The sequence below is a fragment of the Chiloscyllium punctatum genome, chromosome 3 (assembly GCF_047496795.1).
Source record: "Chiloscyllium punctatum isolate Juve2018m chromosome 3, sChiPun1.3, whole genome shotgun sequence".
Classification (NCBI taxonomy): Eukaryota; Metazoa; Chordata; class Chondrichthyes; order Orectolobiformes; family Hemiscylliidae; genus Chiloscyllium; species Chiloscyllium punctatum.
Window position 1 is genome coordinate 11,023,941 of NC_092741.1, and position 18,853 is coordinate 11,042,793.

Here is an 18,853-nt window from a genome sequence, read left to right on the forward strand (position 1 = left end):
GCGGAGAACCTGTCTGTGTTGTTGATACTTCTCCAGGGCCTTGAGGTGGCGTCTATACGTAGTCCAAGCTTTTGAGCCATATAGAAGAGTTGGAAGGACGACTGCCTTGTATACGAAGATCTTAGTACCAGCACACATCATGGACATCGAAGACTGTCATCCTTGGGTGTCCAAAGGTGGCACTCACTGATTGGATGCAGTGTTGGATCTCTGCATTGATGTCAATCTTAGATGACATGTGACTCCTCAGGTAGGCAAAATGTTCCATTTTTGAGAGGATTGCTTTGTTGATCTTAATGGATAGACTGGAACTTGCCCAGACATGGGTTGGCAAAGGACTTAAGTCATCTTGAGATCGAGGCTGAGACCAATTCTTCGGTGTACTCCTGCAAAGGTGTTAAGCGAGGCTTGAAGATTCTCTTCCAGGAGAACAAAGATGGTGTTTTAATCACTTGCTAAAGTTCCACAAACAATGTCAGTGTTGATTTCTTGGATTTCCTCAGGTTAAAGTTGAAGAGTTTTCCATCCCTCCTGTAGACAATGTCTGCAACCTTGGGAAGCTTATTCTTGACAACATGAAGGATAGTGTCGATGGAGAAAAGGCTGGTGGGGGTGATGATGCATCCCTGCTTGGCCTCCAATGTTTTTATCACCAGTATCTTTCAAGGAGATAGAGGATGTTGATGAATTTCTCTGGGCAGCCAACCTTTGACAGGGTTTTCCCAGTCAAAAACCTTGGTCAGAACAGTAAAACCTTAACGTGGTTGGCGGTCCTGCATTTTTTTTGTGAAGTTGCCGAGCAATGAAAATAGATTCACTGTTTTGGCAGAAGCCACAGAGGCTTTCTGGAAGGATTTCTTCACAGACTGAGAGACAATCTGCTACTGAGAATTCGGACATTGATCTTCGGAGATTCCTCAGTAGTTTCCACAGTGCACTTTGTCACCTTTTTGAAGACTGTGCTGATCGTGGATCCCTGAGATCAGCAAGGATTTCTTCTTGTCCCAGATTTTCAGGAGCCATTGAAGATGGGTGAGCCCTGCTTCCGCAAGTTTGAAAATCTCTGCTGGAATCCTATCCAACCTTGCGGTATTTACGTTCTAGATGTAGGTTAGCTCACTGAACTGGAAGATTTGTTTTCAGGCATTTCGTCACCATACTAGGTAACATCAGTATGCTGCAGGATGAAGCACCGGTGGTATGGCCTGCTTTCCATTTGTGCTTAAGTTTCCTCAGGTTGCTGACATCATTTCCTTTGGTGACTTCATTTCCTATTCTTTTTCTTGTGGGATGGTAAATGTGATCCAAGTCCATGTGTTTGATAGAGTTCCAGTTGGAGTGTCATGCCTCTAGGAATTCTTGTGCGTGTCTTTGTTTGGCTTGTCCTCTGATGGATGTGTTGTCCCAGTCGAAGTGGTATCCTTCCTCATCTGTATGTAAAGATACTAGTGAGAGTGGGTCATGTCTTTTTGTCGCTAGTTGATGTTCATGTATCCTGGTGGCTAGTTTTCAGCCTGTTTTCCAAAATAGTGTTACAGTTCTTGCAAGGTATTTTGCAGATGACATTAGTTTTGCTTATTGTCTGTATAGGCTCTTTCAAGTTCATTAGTTGCTGTTTTAGTGTTTTGGTGGGTTTGTGGGCTACCATGATGCCAAGAGGTCTGAGTAGTCTGGCAATCATTTCTGAGAGGCCTTTGATGTAGGGACGAGTGCCTAGGGTTTCTTGATGTGTTTTGTCTGCTTGTTGGAGTTTGTTGCTGAGAAATCGGCAGACTGTGTTCATTGGGTACCCATTCTTTTTGAATACGCTGTATAGGTGATTTTCCTCTGCTCTGCATATTTACATTCTCCTCATGTTTAATGGTGACTTTGACTTGCCACACTTGCTGGGAGTCTGAGATCTTTGGGGTGTTAGGGTTCCCTCGAACATGTCCTTATCTGTGATTGTATCGTGCTTTGCAATAAGTGGCTAATGAGCTACCGTATGGAGTGAAACTGTCCCATTAATCTCAAGCATTGAGAATCATCTGAGATGATGGTACAATTCTGCAGAAATGGATGTTGAAAAAATTCCAGAGGGTATAGGAGTAGAAATAGTTCATTTGGCCCTACCGTCAACATGCTGGGGACTACCATGTAAATACAGCAACTGAGCAGTTTAGAGGCTAGGAATACTGCAGTGAGTAACTCCCTCATGACTCCCCAAAAGCCTGTCCTTCATCTTGGAGCACAAATGAGGAGTCTGATGGAATATTCCGCACTTGCACAGATGACTGCAACAACCCTCAAGAAGCTTGACACTGTCCAGAACAAAGCAGCGGCACCCATTTACAAATATTCACTCCTTCTGTCATCAGCATTTAGTACAGAGGAGCCTTGATTATCCTAATATCGAATTATCCAGCAAGATCTCAAGGTCCCGATGCTTGGCGAAACTGTTATCCAGCATTCGATTATCCAGAATTCAATTTAACCAAACCAAATACTCCACGCCTGTATCCTTTGGGTAATCGAGGTTCCTCTGTATATGTTGGTACTCCTATTTGCAAGAAGAAATAGAGAAATTCACCATGGATCCTTAGACCACCTTCTCAACCAATGGTGACTTCCATATAGGACAAGGACATGGGAACCCAATCACCAACAAGTTTCCCTTCAAACCGTTCACCTTCCTGATTTGGGAATATATCACCATTCCTTCAGTGTTGCTGGATCAACATCCTGGAGTTCCTTCCCCAATGGCATTATGGATCTACATGCAGCATACGGACCACCACCACATCAAGAGATGGGCAATAAATTCTGACCCAGCTAGTGATGCTCTTGTCCCATGAGTGAATATTCAATAAAAGGTCTGCTCCATCATTCATTGAGATCATAGCTGATCTGATGATCCTCCATTTTACTGTTTTTCCATGAATTCCCTTTTTTGATCGTAAAAAAACAACCTATCTCACTTTTGAGTAAGATACTTAACAACCAAGCCTTGACTGGTCTCTGCAGTAAATGATTCTACAGAATCACTACCCTCTGAGGGGGGAGAAAATGCTGTTTATTGCTGTCTTAAATGGGTGACTCCTTATCCTGAGATTATGCCCTCTGTCCTAAACACACTCCCACAAGGGGAAAGTCCTCTCTGCATCCACCCTAACAAGCCCTCGAGAATTTTTTATGTTTTAATAATGTCCTCTCTTGTTCTACTTAATTCCAATAACTACAAGCCAATCTGCTAAACCTCATCTCAAATGAAAGTCCCTTCATACCTGGGATCAATCCTTGAACCTTCTCTCATCGGTGTCCAAAGCCAACCTTTCATTAAATAAGGCAATGAAAACAGTTTACAATATTGTAGGTGTAATCTGACTAGTGCTTTATATAGTTATAACAAGACCTCCCTGTTTTAACTTTCTATTCATTTGAAATGTGCCTGCCTTCCTATTCAACCCTTTTACAAATGTTGGGTGATACCTTTTTTGAGATTTCTGATTGAAGACCCCCCCAAAATCTCTTTGGAACTGCAGATTTCTGCAGGCTTTCAGCATTTACAAGGATTCTGCCAGGGTTGGAGGATTTGAGCTGTAGGGAGAGACTGAACAGGCTGGGGCTGTTTTCCCTGGAATGTAGGAGGCTGAGGGGTATGGATCAGGTAATTAGACAAGGGCCTTTCCCTGGGGTCGGGGGGAATCAAGAACTAGAGGACATAGATTTAGGGTGAGACGGGAAAAATTTAAAAGGGACCTAAAGGGCAACGTTTTCACGTGGAGGGTGGTGCATATATGAACTGCCAGAGGAAGTGGTAGAGGCTGATACAAATACAACATTTAAAAGGCATCTGGATGGACATATGAATAGGGAGGGTTTAGAGGGATGTAGGCCAAATACTGGAAAATGGGACTAGATTAATTCAAGGTGTCTGGTCGGCATGGACGAGTTGGACCGAAGGGTCTGTTTCTGTGCTGTACATCTGTATGACTCTCTTTAGATATTATTCAGCTCTTCTCCCTGTCAAAGTGCATATCCTCTTAATTTCCCATCGTGTTCCATTTGCCAACTTTTAGCTCACTCCATGGAGCTTTTTGACCCATTGTAGACTTATCCTTGCTGCTTGCCCTTCTGCCTATTTTTCTATCATCTGCAAACTTGACGATAGCACAACGTACTCTGTCATCCAAGTCATTAATATGAATCACAAATAATTGTGATCCTAGTACTGAACCCTGCGGTGCTCCATTAGTTACAGGTTGCCACCTTGAAAATGCTTCTTATTCCAACATTATTTTGTATTAGCCAGTCCCCTCTCCATGCTAATCTACTACAGCAACACCATAGGTTTTTGTCTTAAGTGACCGTACATTCGGTACCTTCATTGAGTGGTTGTTGAAGTGCTATTTGTGTCCTGTACTGTGAAGATTGATAGAGTATTTACTTGATACTGCTGCATTTCCTGGTTCTCCTCGGCCTGTAAATGTTTTGCATTATTATTTGCCATTTCCTGCACCAAGGGGTCTCTCTCCCTTTTTATATATTTTAAGAAACTGTCAGTTTGTTTTTATGTTGTAGTTAACCTTTTTATTCTTTTTGTTTTCTAACCATCTTCTGTTGGCTTTTACAAATCCTCAAATTAATTGTACACAACTGGGAAAACACTGGTGGCCCAAGCATCTGAATTCAAAGAATCCAAATAGAGTTTTGACTGTCTGGTTGATTTCCTGTTGTCAAAGACTCAATGCTAGCAGCTTTGGTATCAATGGCTATACTTAAATTCAACTTCAGTTTAGATGAGAATCGGACATGCATTTTAGTAAGTAACAGTTGAGCTTTGAGTTGCAGTAATTAAAATGCTGACTTCTGGAACTTTAGTCATTGCCAGAAGGTATTTTATTGAGAGATAAGTGCTGTTTGTCCTAATTTAAGGTTTCTTTTCCTTCAACTAGTACACTTAAGATTTTTTATTCAGTTGTAGGACATGGACATTGCTGGCTGGCAGCATTTATTGCCCCTCCCTAATTGCCCTTGACAAAATGTTAGTGAGCTGCTGCCTTGAATTGCTGAAGCCTACATACTGTAGGTACACCCACAATGCTGTTAGGGAGGGAATTCCAGGATTTTTACCCAGTAACACTGAAGGAATATATTTCCAAGTTAAGATGGTGAGTAGTTTGGAGAGGAACTTGCAGGTGGTAGTGTTCCCATGTACATGCTGCCCTTGTCCTTCTAAACAGAAGTGGTTTTGGGTCTGGGAGATGTTGTCTAAAGGTATTTGGTGAATTTCTGCATTGCATCTTGTAGATGTACACACTGCTGCTTCTGAGCATCTGTGATGGAGGGAGTCGATGCTTATGGTTGGTGTGCCAGTCAAGCAGGCTGCTTTTTCCTGGATGGTACCTAGCTAATTGTGTTGTTGGAGCTGCATCCATCCAAACAAGTGGGGAATATTCTATCACAGTCCTGACCTGTGCCTTGTACAAAGGAACTTCGATTATTCGATTATCCGATTATAGGATTATCCAGTAAGATCGCAAGGTCCAGTTTCTTGGCTGAATTATCCGGCATTTGATTATCCAGAATTCAATTAACTGTGGTCATAGTTCTTGCAGTATCCAATATCTCCATCTGTTTCTTTATCATGGGGAGTGAATTCAATTGCCTGAAGTCCGGCATCAGTGATGCTGGAGACTATGATGGAGGCCAAGATGGATCATCCATTTGGTCCTTCTGGCTGAAGATTGGAAATGCTTCAGCCTTATCTCTTGCACTGATGTACTGGGCTCTTCCATCGTTGAGGATGGGATATTTGTAGAGCTGACTCCTCTTCTGGTGAGTTTAATTGTTGACCACTATTCATTATGGACTTAGTGGGATTGCAGAACTTGAATCTGACCCATTAGATCTATTACTTGCTGTTTGGATACAAGTAACACTGTTGCTTCACCAGGTTGACATCACCTTTGTAGGTGTGCCTATTGCCGCTCCTGGCATGTCTTACACTTTCCATTGAACCAGGATTGATATTTTTGACTGGGGCATACGCTGGGCCATGAGGTTACTGATTGCGTTGGAACATGATTCTGCTGCTGATTGCTCACTGTGCCTCATGGGTATGCAGTCGAGTTGCCAGATCTGGTCAAATCTATCCCATTTAGCATGATGATAGCTCCACGTGATGCAAGGAGTGTGTTGTCTGAATGCAGCATTTTGTCTCCACAATGACTTTGTGGTTATTGCTCTTACTGATACCATTGTGGACAGATGCATCTGCAGCAGGCAGATTGGTGAAGGTGAAAGCAAGTACAATTTTTCCTTCTTGGTTCCCTCCCTACCTGCCATGGATCCCATCTAACAGCAATGATCGTTAAGACCTGACCAGCTCAATCAGTAGTACTGCTGTCAAACCAATTTGATGAACATTGAAATCCCGCACCTGAAGTACATTTTTGCACTCTAGCCACACTTGTGCTTAATCCAAGTAGTGTTCAACATAGAATACTGATTCATCGGCTGAGGGATGATATGTGGTAGATATGTGCCCATGAAATGTTAAGGACTCCCAGAGCAACTCCCTGTTAACTGTATACCACTGAGCTGCCACCTCTACTGGTCCTGTACAGCTGGAGGGACTTGGCATTTGAGGGATTGGGATATCTGAGACACGCTCATATCTATGGAATCATATCTTACAGACAGTGTTAGACTTCAGCCTGTCTAGTCTGAGACAGCTCTCCCAATCTTGGCGCAAGACCTCAGATATTAGTAAGGAGGACTTTGACTGAGCTGACAGGGCTATTTTTGTTGTTGTCATTTCGATACTGCGGTTGATGTCTGGCAATCTGCCTTGTTAAGACTTTGTAACAGTTGATATAATTGAGTGGCTTGCTCGGCCATTTCTGAGGGCATTTGAGAGTCAACCACATTGCTGTGGCTTTGGATTCACATTTAAGCCAGACCAGGTGAATGTAAGAGTTTCTTTCCCTGAAGGATGTTAGTGAACCAGATGAGCTTTTCAGACCAACAACAATGGTTTCATGGTCATTAAATTCTTAATTCCAGATTCCTTTTATGCAACTCAAATTCTGCCATCTGCTGTGGCAGAATTCTAACCGAGGTCCCCAGAATGTTAACTGAGTTACTGGATTAAATCTAGAAGTAATACTGCGAGACCATTGCTTCCCCTTCAATATACTTGCTGAAACAGCCACTGTAGTTCAGAGGCTGTTGCTAAGAAAATTTCAGGACAAAGTGACAACTTTTCAAAATGTTTGTAAATTGATAAATTCTATATGACTCCTTCCTTGTCTTCCAAAAGCTTTTGGCTTGCATTCTTTCCAGTTATTTAACCTTTAGTAACCTGTAGATGAACAACGACACTTCAACTTTAACTCTTCAGTTTCATTATGTTCAATTTTTAATCTTCTGCAATGCAACAATTGTCCAAATCTTTCCATGTCTTTCAGCTTCCTCCACTACAATATTCAAACAGACTTTGTATTCCTGATACTGCTCAATGTATTTTAATCTATGTATCTGCACTCCTAAGTCCTTTTTGGTCCCTACTGTTTCTAGCTCTTCACCCGGTACTAGCCATTTTAAGGCCAAAGGGGGGTGTTCTCTCGGTTGCCTGCATTGAAATTCATTTGTCAAATTTTGCTTATTTACCTAAGCTGACAATATCTCTGCCACTTTATGCTTCCATGTGCATTGCTTACAATATCTTTGTGTTATCCAAGAATGTGAAAATATGGTTCTCTAGTCTGGCATTTGCATTGATAAAAAGGCTAAATAATACCACCACACTGATCCTTGCAGGATGCCATTAGTCATATCCTGTCAATTAGGTTCCCTGATCATATTTCCCTATTATTTTCCAGTCACAAAATGAGCTTCCTAACCAGGTCAATACCTGGCCAGAATTTGAAATTGACCAATGTTTTCGTGAATGATTTCAGATGTTTCTGGTAATCCATTTAAATAATGGTTCTTTGCCTACTGAGGTGAGGAATCTGTAAATTAAAATAAAAACACAATTCTTTCATTTTTCATTTCCAAAGAGTTCTTTTTATGCTACTTCTGTTCCAGTTATTCTCCTCATCCATATACACACAGTTTGACCCTATCAGAATGACTGGTGAAAACCTCATCTTTGTATCTTATCTCTGCAGGTATCTAATGTGCAGTCATACAGATGACCTGAGAGCAAAGGCAGAGTGGGAAGGAAAAGGGAATGCTTCACGATCAAAATTACTTGACAAACTTCAGAGTAAGTTATTTTCATTAAAGCAATATTGAAACAAATTAACAAGTCCTAAATTATTAAATAAATTAGGTTTAGATTTGAACAGTGGCTATGAAATAATAGCCACAATGGTATTGTTATTTGACTGCTTAGCTCACTGCAAACTGAGATGTTGATGTTCTAGTAGATTGTGTTGTGGAATACTTTGGATACTGCAGCCACATGATTTAATCATTGCAACCATACAAACAATTAGAAGGTAACGTGACCCTATTTTTATTTGTAGTTGTAGGTTTTGCTGGCTAGGCTAGCAGTTTTGCGTTTCCCTTATTACCTTTTGAGAAGATAGCAGTGAGCTTGAGCCACTGCAGTTCATTTGGTATACATGCACCCACAATGCTGTTCAAGAGGGATTTTCAGGATATTGACCCAGCAACACTGAGGGGACAAGGATATATCTCCAAACAAGGATCATTAGTAGCTTGGAGGGGAACTTGGAGATGGCATTCCAATTTTCCTGTCTTTTTCCCAGGTGTTGTTCACTGGCTTGGAATGTGCTGTCTAATGAGCTTAGGAATTATTTTAAATGGTATACTCTGCTGAATGGTGTTGGAGGGAGTGAATGTTCATGAATGTGGTGTCAGTCAAGTGGGCTGATGTCTTGAATAGTGTCAAGCTGCTTGTGTTTGTTGGAGTTGCACTCATCCATGTGGAGTGTTTTTCATCACACCTGGTTTGTGCCTTGCACAGACTACCCAAACATTTAAGTTCATTTTTTGCAAGGTTTGTGAAGGTTTGTAGCTCAGGTTGAGGTTTAGGGTATAGGTTTGCTCGCTGAGCTGTAGCTTTGATATCCAGATGTTTCATTACCTGGCTAGGTAACATCAGTGGCGACCTCCAAGTGAAGCGAAGCTGTTGTCTCCTGCTTTCTATTTATATCTTTCTCCTGGATGGAGTTCCTGGGATTTGTGGTGATGTCATTTCCTGTTTGTTTTCTGAGGGGTTGATAGATGGCATCTAGATCTATGCGTTTGTTTATGGCGTTGTGATTGGAGTGCCAGGCCTCTAGGAATTCTCTGGCATGTCTTTGCTTAGCCTGTCCCAGGATTTAAGTTCATCAGGTATTAGGAAAGAAAATGGATGGTTGGCCTTTTAAAGGGAATGGATTATAACAATAGAGAACACCTTGTTAAAACTATACAAGGCACCTGTCTGTTTATACCTGGAATGCTGTGGACAGTTTTGGTACCCAGTCTGTGGAAATGTAGAGAAAGCAGTCTAGAGAAAGTTAACTAGTGTGATTCTGGGTGTCGAGGGATTTTCATATGAATTTAGATTGAGTAGGTTGGGCTTGAACTCATTGGCGGTCTTTGCTATTGTGGGATAGTCCAGAATAAGCAAGCATAAACAGAGTAAAGGGTTGCCCAATTTAAGACAAAAATGTGAGATACTTTCTTCTCAGAAAAGAGGTCAAATTTGTGGAATTCTTTACAGCAGAGGCCTGTTAAGACTGGACGATTAAATATGTTCAAACTGCTGTGGAATAGTGTTCAAATAACTAATGCAATCGGTGATTGATAAAAGTAGCCTCTTTATTGAGCAACTGCAGTAGCACAGTTCAAAATGGCAATGGCAGTTCTTCCAGTAGCTACCTTATACATAGCTCTTACACCATAGTTATAGGATTTTAATATGTTACATTGTTTTATCTATTGTACACAAGGGTTTGGTTAACTTCTATCCTGGGGAAACAGATGATTTATACATTTTTTTTAAATGATGGCTGTTACTTATGTGATTAGAATATCTGTCCAGTCTGAGCTTAATTTAGAGGTGCTAGTTCTTTTGTCTTATAAGTTAGTGAATGTTAGTTAAAACTACCAGACCTATATGCTGTAAATAAGTTAGAAATTATGCAAGTACTTAATAAAAGAATAAAGGATATTAAACTGATTTACTGGTGAGTTTCATTCATTTGTCCAGTTTCACAGGCAAAAGTGAGGACTGCAGATACTGGAAAAGCACAGCAGGTCAGGCAGCATCCGAGGAGTAGGGAAATCGACGTTTTGGGCAAAAACCCTTCATCAGGACTCTGACCTACTGTGCTTTTCCAGCACCACTCTAATCGAGACCCCAGTTTCACAGAAACGCTGTTTGATAGGCAGTTTAATACGTATTTAACAAGTGCATAGGTGGGGAAACTGTTCTGCAATCCATTCATGTTCTGAGAGACAGTTGGTAAGGGCTGATTAATATCCTAATCTTTCCACAGTTTTGCGTAGTTTGTGGAGACACTATGGTGGTGAGGGTCTTGTTTCTGAATAGGTTAGTAGTCTTTGACATTTATTCAGAAGAAGCTTGTTATGTAAATAGGTCTGGGAATGGTTGAAGGTTGAAGCAGTAATGGGTTTGAAAGGAATATTTTAACTTTGTTAGTTTGCAATAAAATATTCTACAAAAATGTGGTTTCATGAATGAAAATGCAATATAGTAAACTATATGGGTTAGTAAAGGGTTATGAATGAATGGTATAACTGAATATAGCAAACTGGTGAGTGAGTTAGTAAAGGTACTATGACACAATATCTCACACTGAGATAGATGGTCTTAGAATAAAATTATGGTATGAAGGGTTATAGGAGTTGAGTAAGAAAGTGGCATTTAGGATTATCAGGTCAGCCACTATCTCATTTAATGGTTGAGCCAACTTGATAAACCAAATGGTCTCCTCCTGATCTGACACTTTATGGCTTTAGGATCAGAAAGTGTTTCTGCAGGACCCCTGAGCCTGGCAGATGCAATATAATGTTGGAAAATGTGAGGTTATGCACTTGAGCAGGAGGAATAGAGGAACTAAATATTATTTAAATGAACAAAGACAAGGATTTTGTGATCCTAGTACCTGAACCACAAAAAATGCTAAATCCAAGTTTAGGGGGTAATAGTGAATGGAAATGGAATGTTGGACTTCATTTCAAAGGAAATGGAAATGGAGTCCCATTAAATTTCTGAACTGTTATAACCCCCAGGATGATAGTGTGGGATTCAGCAACGGTAACGCCATTGAATGTCAAGATGCAATGGTTTGATTCTCTTGCTGATGATCATTGCTTGACGTTTATGTGGCATGAAAGTTTCTTTCCACTTGTCAGTGTAAATCTGGATATTGTCCAGCTCTTGCTGACTTTGGGCATGGACTGCTTCAGTATCTGAGGAGTTGCAAATGGTGCATGAACATTGATCGAACAAAGAACAGCTCCATTTCTGATCTTATGATGGGGGAAAGTCATTGAAGCAGCTCGAAGTTTGGTCGTATGATCCTACCCTGAGGAACTCCTGCAAAGATGTCATGGAGCTGAGGTCAGTGACCTATAGCAACCAGAGCTATCTTCCTATGTGCCGGTATGACTCCAACCCCCGATTCTAATTCACTGCAGTTTTGCTAGAGCTCCTTGAATATATACTGTCAAATGCAGCCTTTTGATGTCAAGGACGGTAGCTCTCACCTTCCCTCTGGAATTCAGCTCTTTTTTTTTGTCCATGTTTGAACCAAGGCTGTAATGAGATCAGGAACTGAGTGGCCCTGGCAGAGCCTAAACTGGGCATTGATGAGCAGGTGCTGGTTGATGTACTGTTGATGCCACCTTTGATCACTTTACTGATAATCAAGGGTAGACAGATGGGGCAAGAATTGGCTGGGTTGGATTTGTCCTGCCTTGTGTCCAGCTAGTGCTGTAGCTATTTTGGAATGGGTTAGCTTGGGAAGCAGCTTTGGAGGGATATTTTCAGAGTTGTTGGTTTATTGTTGTCAGGGTACATTGTCTTTGCAGTACTCTTTTCTTGATATTGTGTGATGTAAATCACGTTGGCTTTTTCTGGTGGGAGAGTTGTAATAGGGCATGATTGCATAACTTTCCGTTCAATGGGAAAATTTAAAGTGACAAAAAAAGACTGTTGATTAGTCATTTTTAAAATTCCCCTTATAATTATTACTGAGATTGCCAGGCATGTCAGGGACAATATTGATTAGATCAGGCATTTGCCCATTTTAATTTCAAAGAATGAGAAGTACCCTTATTTCAAATCGCACCTTACATAGAGTCAGTGTGCTGCAGTAGGAATATAGGACCATAGAAAGTAGGAGCAGGTGTAGACTATTCAGCCCATTCAATCCACTTTGTCATTTTAATAAGGTCAGGCTTTGTGTTCCCAATTCCAATTTATCCATACTTAGGTTCTTGTTAGACAGTGGAGTCATTTCTACCTTGAAAATATTCAGTAACCTTCCACTGCTTGCTCAAGCAGGGTTCCAAAGTTCCTCAACCTTCCGATCAAAAGAAATTCTCATCTCTGACTTTGAACAAGATAGGGCAGAGTCTCAGATGCCCGTTACCTCAGAACCCATCTTTGTTCTCTGCACGAGAAATGTTGAATGTGCCAATTCTAAAACATGCTTGCAATGTGCCACTTTAAATTGCCTACCCAAATGGTGGGTGGGGTGGAATGGGGTTAGGACTAGAGGAAACCAAATTGAGACCCAGGAGAAGCAGGAAGAGCCTCGGGAAGTGTGGAAGAAAGACAAACGGGAAGTCTCCTGGGCCCTCGTATCTCCAAGCTTTTGTGCCATTTCTTACTCCTTTATTCCAGGGAATTCCCCACACCGCATTTCCTTTCTTCAAAGCAAATTCTACTTCAAAATGCATACAATTTTTATGGAGTATAAATTGTTACTGTTTGAAATTTGAGATCAAAGCTTCAACACCATGTCTGATTTTCTCAATACTTCTCTCTCAGGCAACAACAGAGTAAGCTTTGCATGAGTAGCTGGGAGAGAGCATATTGATTTTATTATTGTGTGCTGAAGTACAGTGAAAATTTTTGTTTATACAAAAATGAAGCACTGGTGGCATGGCCTGCTTTCTGTTTAGGTTTCCTTGGGTTGGTAGTGTCATTTCCTGTTCTTTTTTTCAGGGGGGGTGAATAGGATCCAAATCAATGTGTTTGTTGTTAGAATTGCAGTTGGAATGCAGTGCTTCTAGGAATTCTCATGCGTCTCTGTTTGGCTTGTCCTGGGATGGATATGTTGTCCCAGTCAAAGTGGTGTCTTTCCATGTCTTGTAGGTAAGGATACTAGTGAGAGTGGGTCTGTATAGGGTCTTTCAAGTTCATTAGCTGCTGTTTTAATGTGTTGGTGGGTATGTGGGCTACCATAATACCAAGAAGTCTGAGTAGTCTGGCAGTCATTTCCAAGATGTCTTGGATGTAGGGGAGAGTGGCTAGGATTTCTGGACATGTTTTATCTGCTTGTTGTGGTTTGTTGCTGAGAAATCTGTGGACTGTGTTCATTGGGCAACAGTTCTTTTTGAATACACGGTAAAGGTGATTTTCCTCTGCTCTGCATAGTTCCTGTGCTGCAGTGTGTGGTGGCTTGTTGAAATAATGTTCTAATGAAGCTTCATCTGAGTGTTGGGATGATTGCTTCTGTAGTTCAGTATTTGGTCAGTAAGTAGTGTCTTCCTGCAGGCGCTGTGAGAAGAAACCTTCAAGACCATCAATAATACCCTTACTGGCATAAAATTCATTAAAGAGGAAAACAACAAACTGCTTGTCCTAGATGTCGCAGTAGAGTGAACTTCAAGCCAGCATCTACAGGAAAACAACACATACAGACCAAATACTGAACTACAGAAGCAATCATCCCAACACCCACAAACAAAGCTGCATCAGAACATTACTTCAAAGAGCCACCATACACTGCAACATAGGAAAATCATCTATATAGCATATTCAAAAAGAATGGGTACTCAATGAACACAGTCCATAGATTTTCTCAGCAACAAACCCAAGCAAGGAGATAAAACACGTCCAGAGACCCTAGCCACTCTCCCCTACTTCAAAGACATCTCAGAAATGACTGCCAGACTACTCAGACCTCTTGGCATCATGGTAGCCCACAAATCCCTCAACACACTAAAACAGCAGCTCATGAACTTGAAAAAGCCTATACAGACAATAAGCAAAACTAATGTCATTTACAAAATGCCTTGCAAGAACTGTAACAGACTACATTGGACAAACAGGCAGAAAACTAGCCACTGGGATGCATGAACATCAATTAGCGACAAAAAGACATGACCCACTCTCTCTAGTATCTTTACAAACATCTGTTAGGTTGACTCCTATCTGCCCTCTGAGCACCTGAGCGCAGGTAATAAATGCTGGCCTAGCCAGTGATGCCCACGTGTTATGAATGAATTTTTTTTTGTCCAGGCACGTGTTATGAATGAATTTTTTTTTGTCCAGGCACGCAATTAGTTGCACAGCGGCATAACCTGATATTTGAACGTAAAAATGGATTTTTTGTGAAATTGCTTTTTTGACTTATTTTGCTAGTGTACCTGCCCCCGTCAGTGATGCTACCTCCACGACGCTTACAGACTTTATTGCGCCAAGCAGTGGAACTGCAAAGGGATCGGTGCCTGTATCACAATACTAAACTAGATGGCAACCTGGACTCGATGTCTCTACTTATAGACCATGTTTGCAGTAGGTAAGGAATAAATCCTTAAATGTTTGTTTTTATGTGGAATGTTGTTGCATTCCTCAAATCTTCTTATGAGGTCAGTCACTGAGAATACAGTTATTTCTATCTGGCTGGACAGGGGAGAAGCTGTTCCAGTTCAAAAGAAGAAAAGTGTTGATTAAAAGTGAAGAAGCAAGGGTCTGTGAGAATTTTTTTCACAAGGCAAATATCTAGGAAATAGAGAACACTGCCTAAAAATATGTTGGAACCATGATCAATTGAGGAACTTGAGCATTGGAATATTATTTTGATAGGAGTGGTATTTATCGGGGAAAAGGCAGGAGATTGGCACAAGGTAAAGAACTGGTGTAGGCATGAGGTCCAAATGACTGCATAAGTCTGTGCTTCTGTCTCTTAAATAGAGACTAGTTCGATTGTCTAAGCATATTGACAAAATTGTAGGTAATATCCTGATCTGAAACACAGCAATAATTGCATATCCACAGAATGCCATCTTGGATTGTGCGCAAGTGAACTGGTGCTGAAGCCAACAGTCATCTGACTCTGAAACTTGAGACAAATTAACTGACCAGAAGAGATGAATGTATTCTCATGTTTGTTCTAATGTTTTACTGTGCGCATTGTGGCAGGTAAAAGTGTGATAACCACTGTGATTGTATTAGGAGGACAAGAAGAAATATTTCCTTAGCTTGAAATTTGCCATTTATTGCCTGGGCCTTGAACGATGGAAGTTACCACATTACTGCTTAGTTGTGAAGTCTGTTTTCATTAGGTTATTGTTTGCATTGACTTGTACTGCGTTAAAATACATTGAACTCTAAACGCTTGACTGGATTTTTCCTGGGATGGCAAAGTAGGCATGTATTAAAGTAAATGGAGTTCCTTGGTTTATGATCCCAGCTGATTTTATTTCTGGATGTGTTGGGTCTCCGATTAAAATCTGGCTTTAAAGGTAATGTGGTCTTTTACTGAAACCTAAATACGCAATGCAATACAATAGCAACTATCCTTTTTGTTGTCATTGTACTCCTACAATGGAGTACACGTGAAAAGTTTTTACAATGCCTGCCTCCTTCTGGTGACATCTTAGCCACAAGGACCTCGATACAGTTTTTGGATACAGCAGAGGAATGAATGTTGCATTCACTTAGAGTTGAAAACAAAAAATTAAAATAAAACATCATTAAAGGGTTGACATTACAGTAAGGTAGGAAATTTCAAATAGACATTAGTGCAACATCTCAGCACAGGGCTTCCACACGTGGTCTGATCTCCTGCACCAAATCCCAGTCCCAACAGCCATCCCTGCTCCACTTCAAGCCCTAGACTGCTCTGTATCAATACTCCGATTCTCTAAGGCAAGTGCCAGGACTGCCATTCCTTTGCTGGTCTCTGCCTGGGACTTGCTGCCTACACACAGCTCCAGGGCTGCATCCTCAGGCACTGCTTCCCTGCATTGCTATGGGGCTCACACCCCACGTGTTGTACCAGGGCTTGCTGCTCAAAGCAGGTTTGGACTTCACAATAAATGAAGATAAAACTTCTCTCATGACGTGTTCACAGATTTCAAAAACATTTGAAAATACAATCTCATCAATCCTAACAACATTTCTCTCCATTACTCATATCAGAGAGAATTTCCTCCTCTTCTGCATCTGGAGGGCTTAATTTAACTATCTTAAATGCCATCTTGAAAACCTGAGACTCTTTCTGGAGCCTTCATGCAACTGAGCTTGGACTTTCTCAGCTTCACTTAATACCTTCTGGGTTTTAACCATGCACTTCTGGAATGGAAGTTTAAAATTAAATTTCCTGCACTGAGGTGACCTTTTTAGTAATCATCCTAAAACGACTCCTTTTCCTCAAACAGTTTTTATGCCCACCTTCAGCTATCTGCAAATGACCCAGTTGAAACTAAAAGGCATTTTACTCCAAGCAACATAAATTGCAGAATCTTTTAGCTGAAATATTAATACAGTGCGCTATTTACTTTGCTCACTTTCCCAAACTAAACAAATTCTTATTGCTCTACAAGAATTCTACCCCTCTCATACCGTTTTATACGATAAATCACCATGGCTGCAGCAATACTTATTAGTTAATCATTAAACCCCTCCAAAGGTCATACAACCTATGTGACACTAGTTCAAAATTCAAAACTCCAGAATAATTTACTTATTCAAATACCTTGCATTAACTTGGAGTCTTTTGAAAATGAAAAATCTCCCAAATGTTTTGTGCCCAAGTTAGATCTGAAATCTAACTTTTCCTTTCAGTGAGATTGTAAAGCTGATACACCCTTTGTGATGTCCAGGTATTTAATACAATCGATTTGTAACCACTTAAAGTGGAGTACCTGATAATAGAGCCAAGTCTTGAATATGAAATTACTCATTTACGGCAATGAATCAGTAACACCTAGTTGCAGTTCCTTGCATTTAAACTCCATTTGCAACATCAGTCACTAAATGTAGTTCCAGCAGGAAGGTAAATCTTCTCACTTAAGAATATTTTTGAAGTGGGGTCTTTGTAGCTTTGAAATAATTTAGGCAATATAATTTAGTTTTGAAACTGGGTGTTTTAGGTAGAAATGTATAGAAGTGTCGAGTGGATTTTTGATTGGATTTAGATGGGTAGGCACACCACTTGCTTAGAACATGTAATCATACAATTTCTCTTTAAAAAAAAAAGAATCCTCCATGAACCTGCAATTTTTTAACTCCTAATTCAGAATAATTAGAATTACGTCTTGTAACAAGATCTCAGTAAAATGTGACTTATTGGATGCTAGCTGGACATTCACTCCTCAGATTCTCTAATTTCATTTTGAACCTTTTTAACATCTATCAAATGTTTGCATTTCAGATGGCTATTTGATTTGATTTCTCTATCCACACAAATGATTGTAGTCAAAACTTCCATGAATGAACTTATTGAGTGTTGCAACTTTATTTTTTTTTATTTTGTTGGCTGTGCATGTTCACAAGGCCAGTATTTACTGTCTGTCCCAAACTGCCCTTGAGCTAAGTGGTTTGTTGGGTCATTTTATGGTGTTCATTTTGATGGCCTATCACACGTTGCCAGTGGAAATCAGCAGTCACAAGCAGAAATCTAGTTATTTCTCTTAAGTCGGTGCTGTAAGACACTTTGTAGCATGTACCACTGTAATGCTGGCACACTGCATTATTACCTATGGATGTAAGTTTGTTTGTTGAACTGGAATGTTTGTTTTCAGAAGTTTTGTCACCATACTAGTAACATAATCAGTGAGCCTCTGGTGAAGCATTGGTGTTATGGCCCACTTTCTATTTGTGTTTAGGTTTCCTTGGGTGGTTGATGTCATTTCTTCTTTTTCTCAGAGGGTGATAGGATCCAAATTGATGTATTTGTTGATAGAGTTCCAGTTGGAATGCCATTCTTCTAGGAATTCTCATGCGTGTGTCAACCTGAGCTACAAATCTTCTCCAAACTCACTAATTATTAACTGTCACCAATTCTTAAAAGTTCATATTCAACATGCGGGACATCACTGGCTTGGTCAGCACTTACTGTCCATACCAAGTTGAATTCAAGGTGGTGGCAAGCTGCTGCCTTGAACTGCTGCAGTCCATTTAGTGTTTGTAGGTCCACAATGACAATGGGGAGGGAATTCCAAGATTTTGATTCATTAACCTTGAAGGTACAGTAGTATATTTCCAAGTCTGGATAGTGAGTGACTCGGAGGAGAATTTGCAAGTTGTGGTGTTCTCGTGTATCTGCTATCCTTGTCCTTCTGGATAGTAGTGGCCATGGGTTTGGATAGTGCTGTCTAAAGAACCATAGAATATTTGTAGTGCATCTTATGGATGGTACATACTGCTGTTATGGAGTGTTGGTCAGAGAGGGAGTGGTTGTTTGTAGATGTGGCTTGCCAATCAAGCAAGCTGCTTTGTATTGGATGGTGTAAAGCTTCTTGCATTATGTTGGAATTGCACACATCCAGGCAAGTCGGGTGTATCCCAGCACACATGTCTTATGCCTTGTAGATAGTGGGCAGGCTTTGGAGAGACAGAGGGTGAGTTACTTGTTGTGAGACTCCT

General features: G+C 40.7%; 1 protein-coding gene across 3 annotated transcripts in view; it reads left to right on the forward strand.

The window, feature by feature from the left end:
* The window catches only part of LOC140455514 (WD repeat-containing protein 26), a 97,292-nt gene that overhangs the window by 16,597 nt on the left and 61,842 nt on the right, over nt 1–18,853 (forward strand). For all 3 annotated transcript variants that reach the window (XR_011952910.1, XM_072550459.1, XM_072550467.1), the window contains exons 5-6: nt 8,157–8,254; nt 14,624–14,780. Coding sequence is in view for 2 of the 3 variants with exons in the window: in XM_072550459.1 (XP_072406560.1) it covers nt 8,157–8,254; nt 14,624–14,780 (255 nt within the window). In the remaining variant the exon portion in view is untranslated. The remainder of the gene's footprint in view (nt 1–8,156; nt 8,255–14,623; nt 14,781–18,853) is intronic.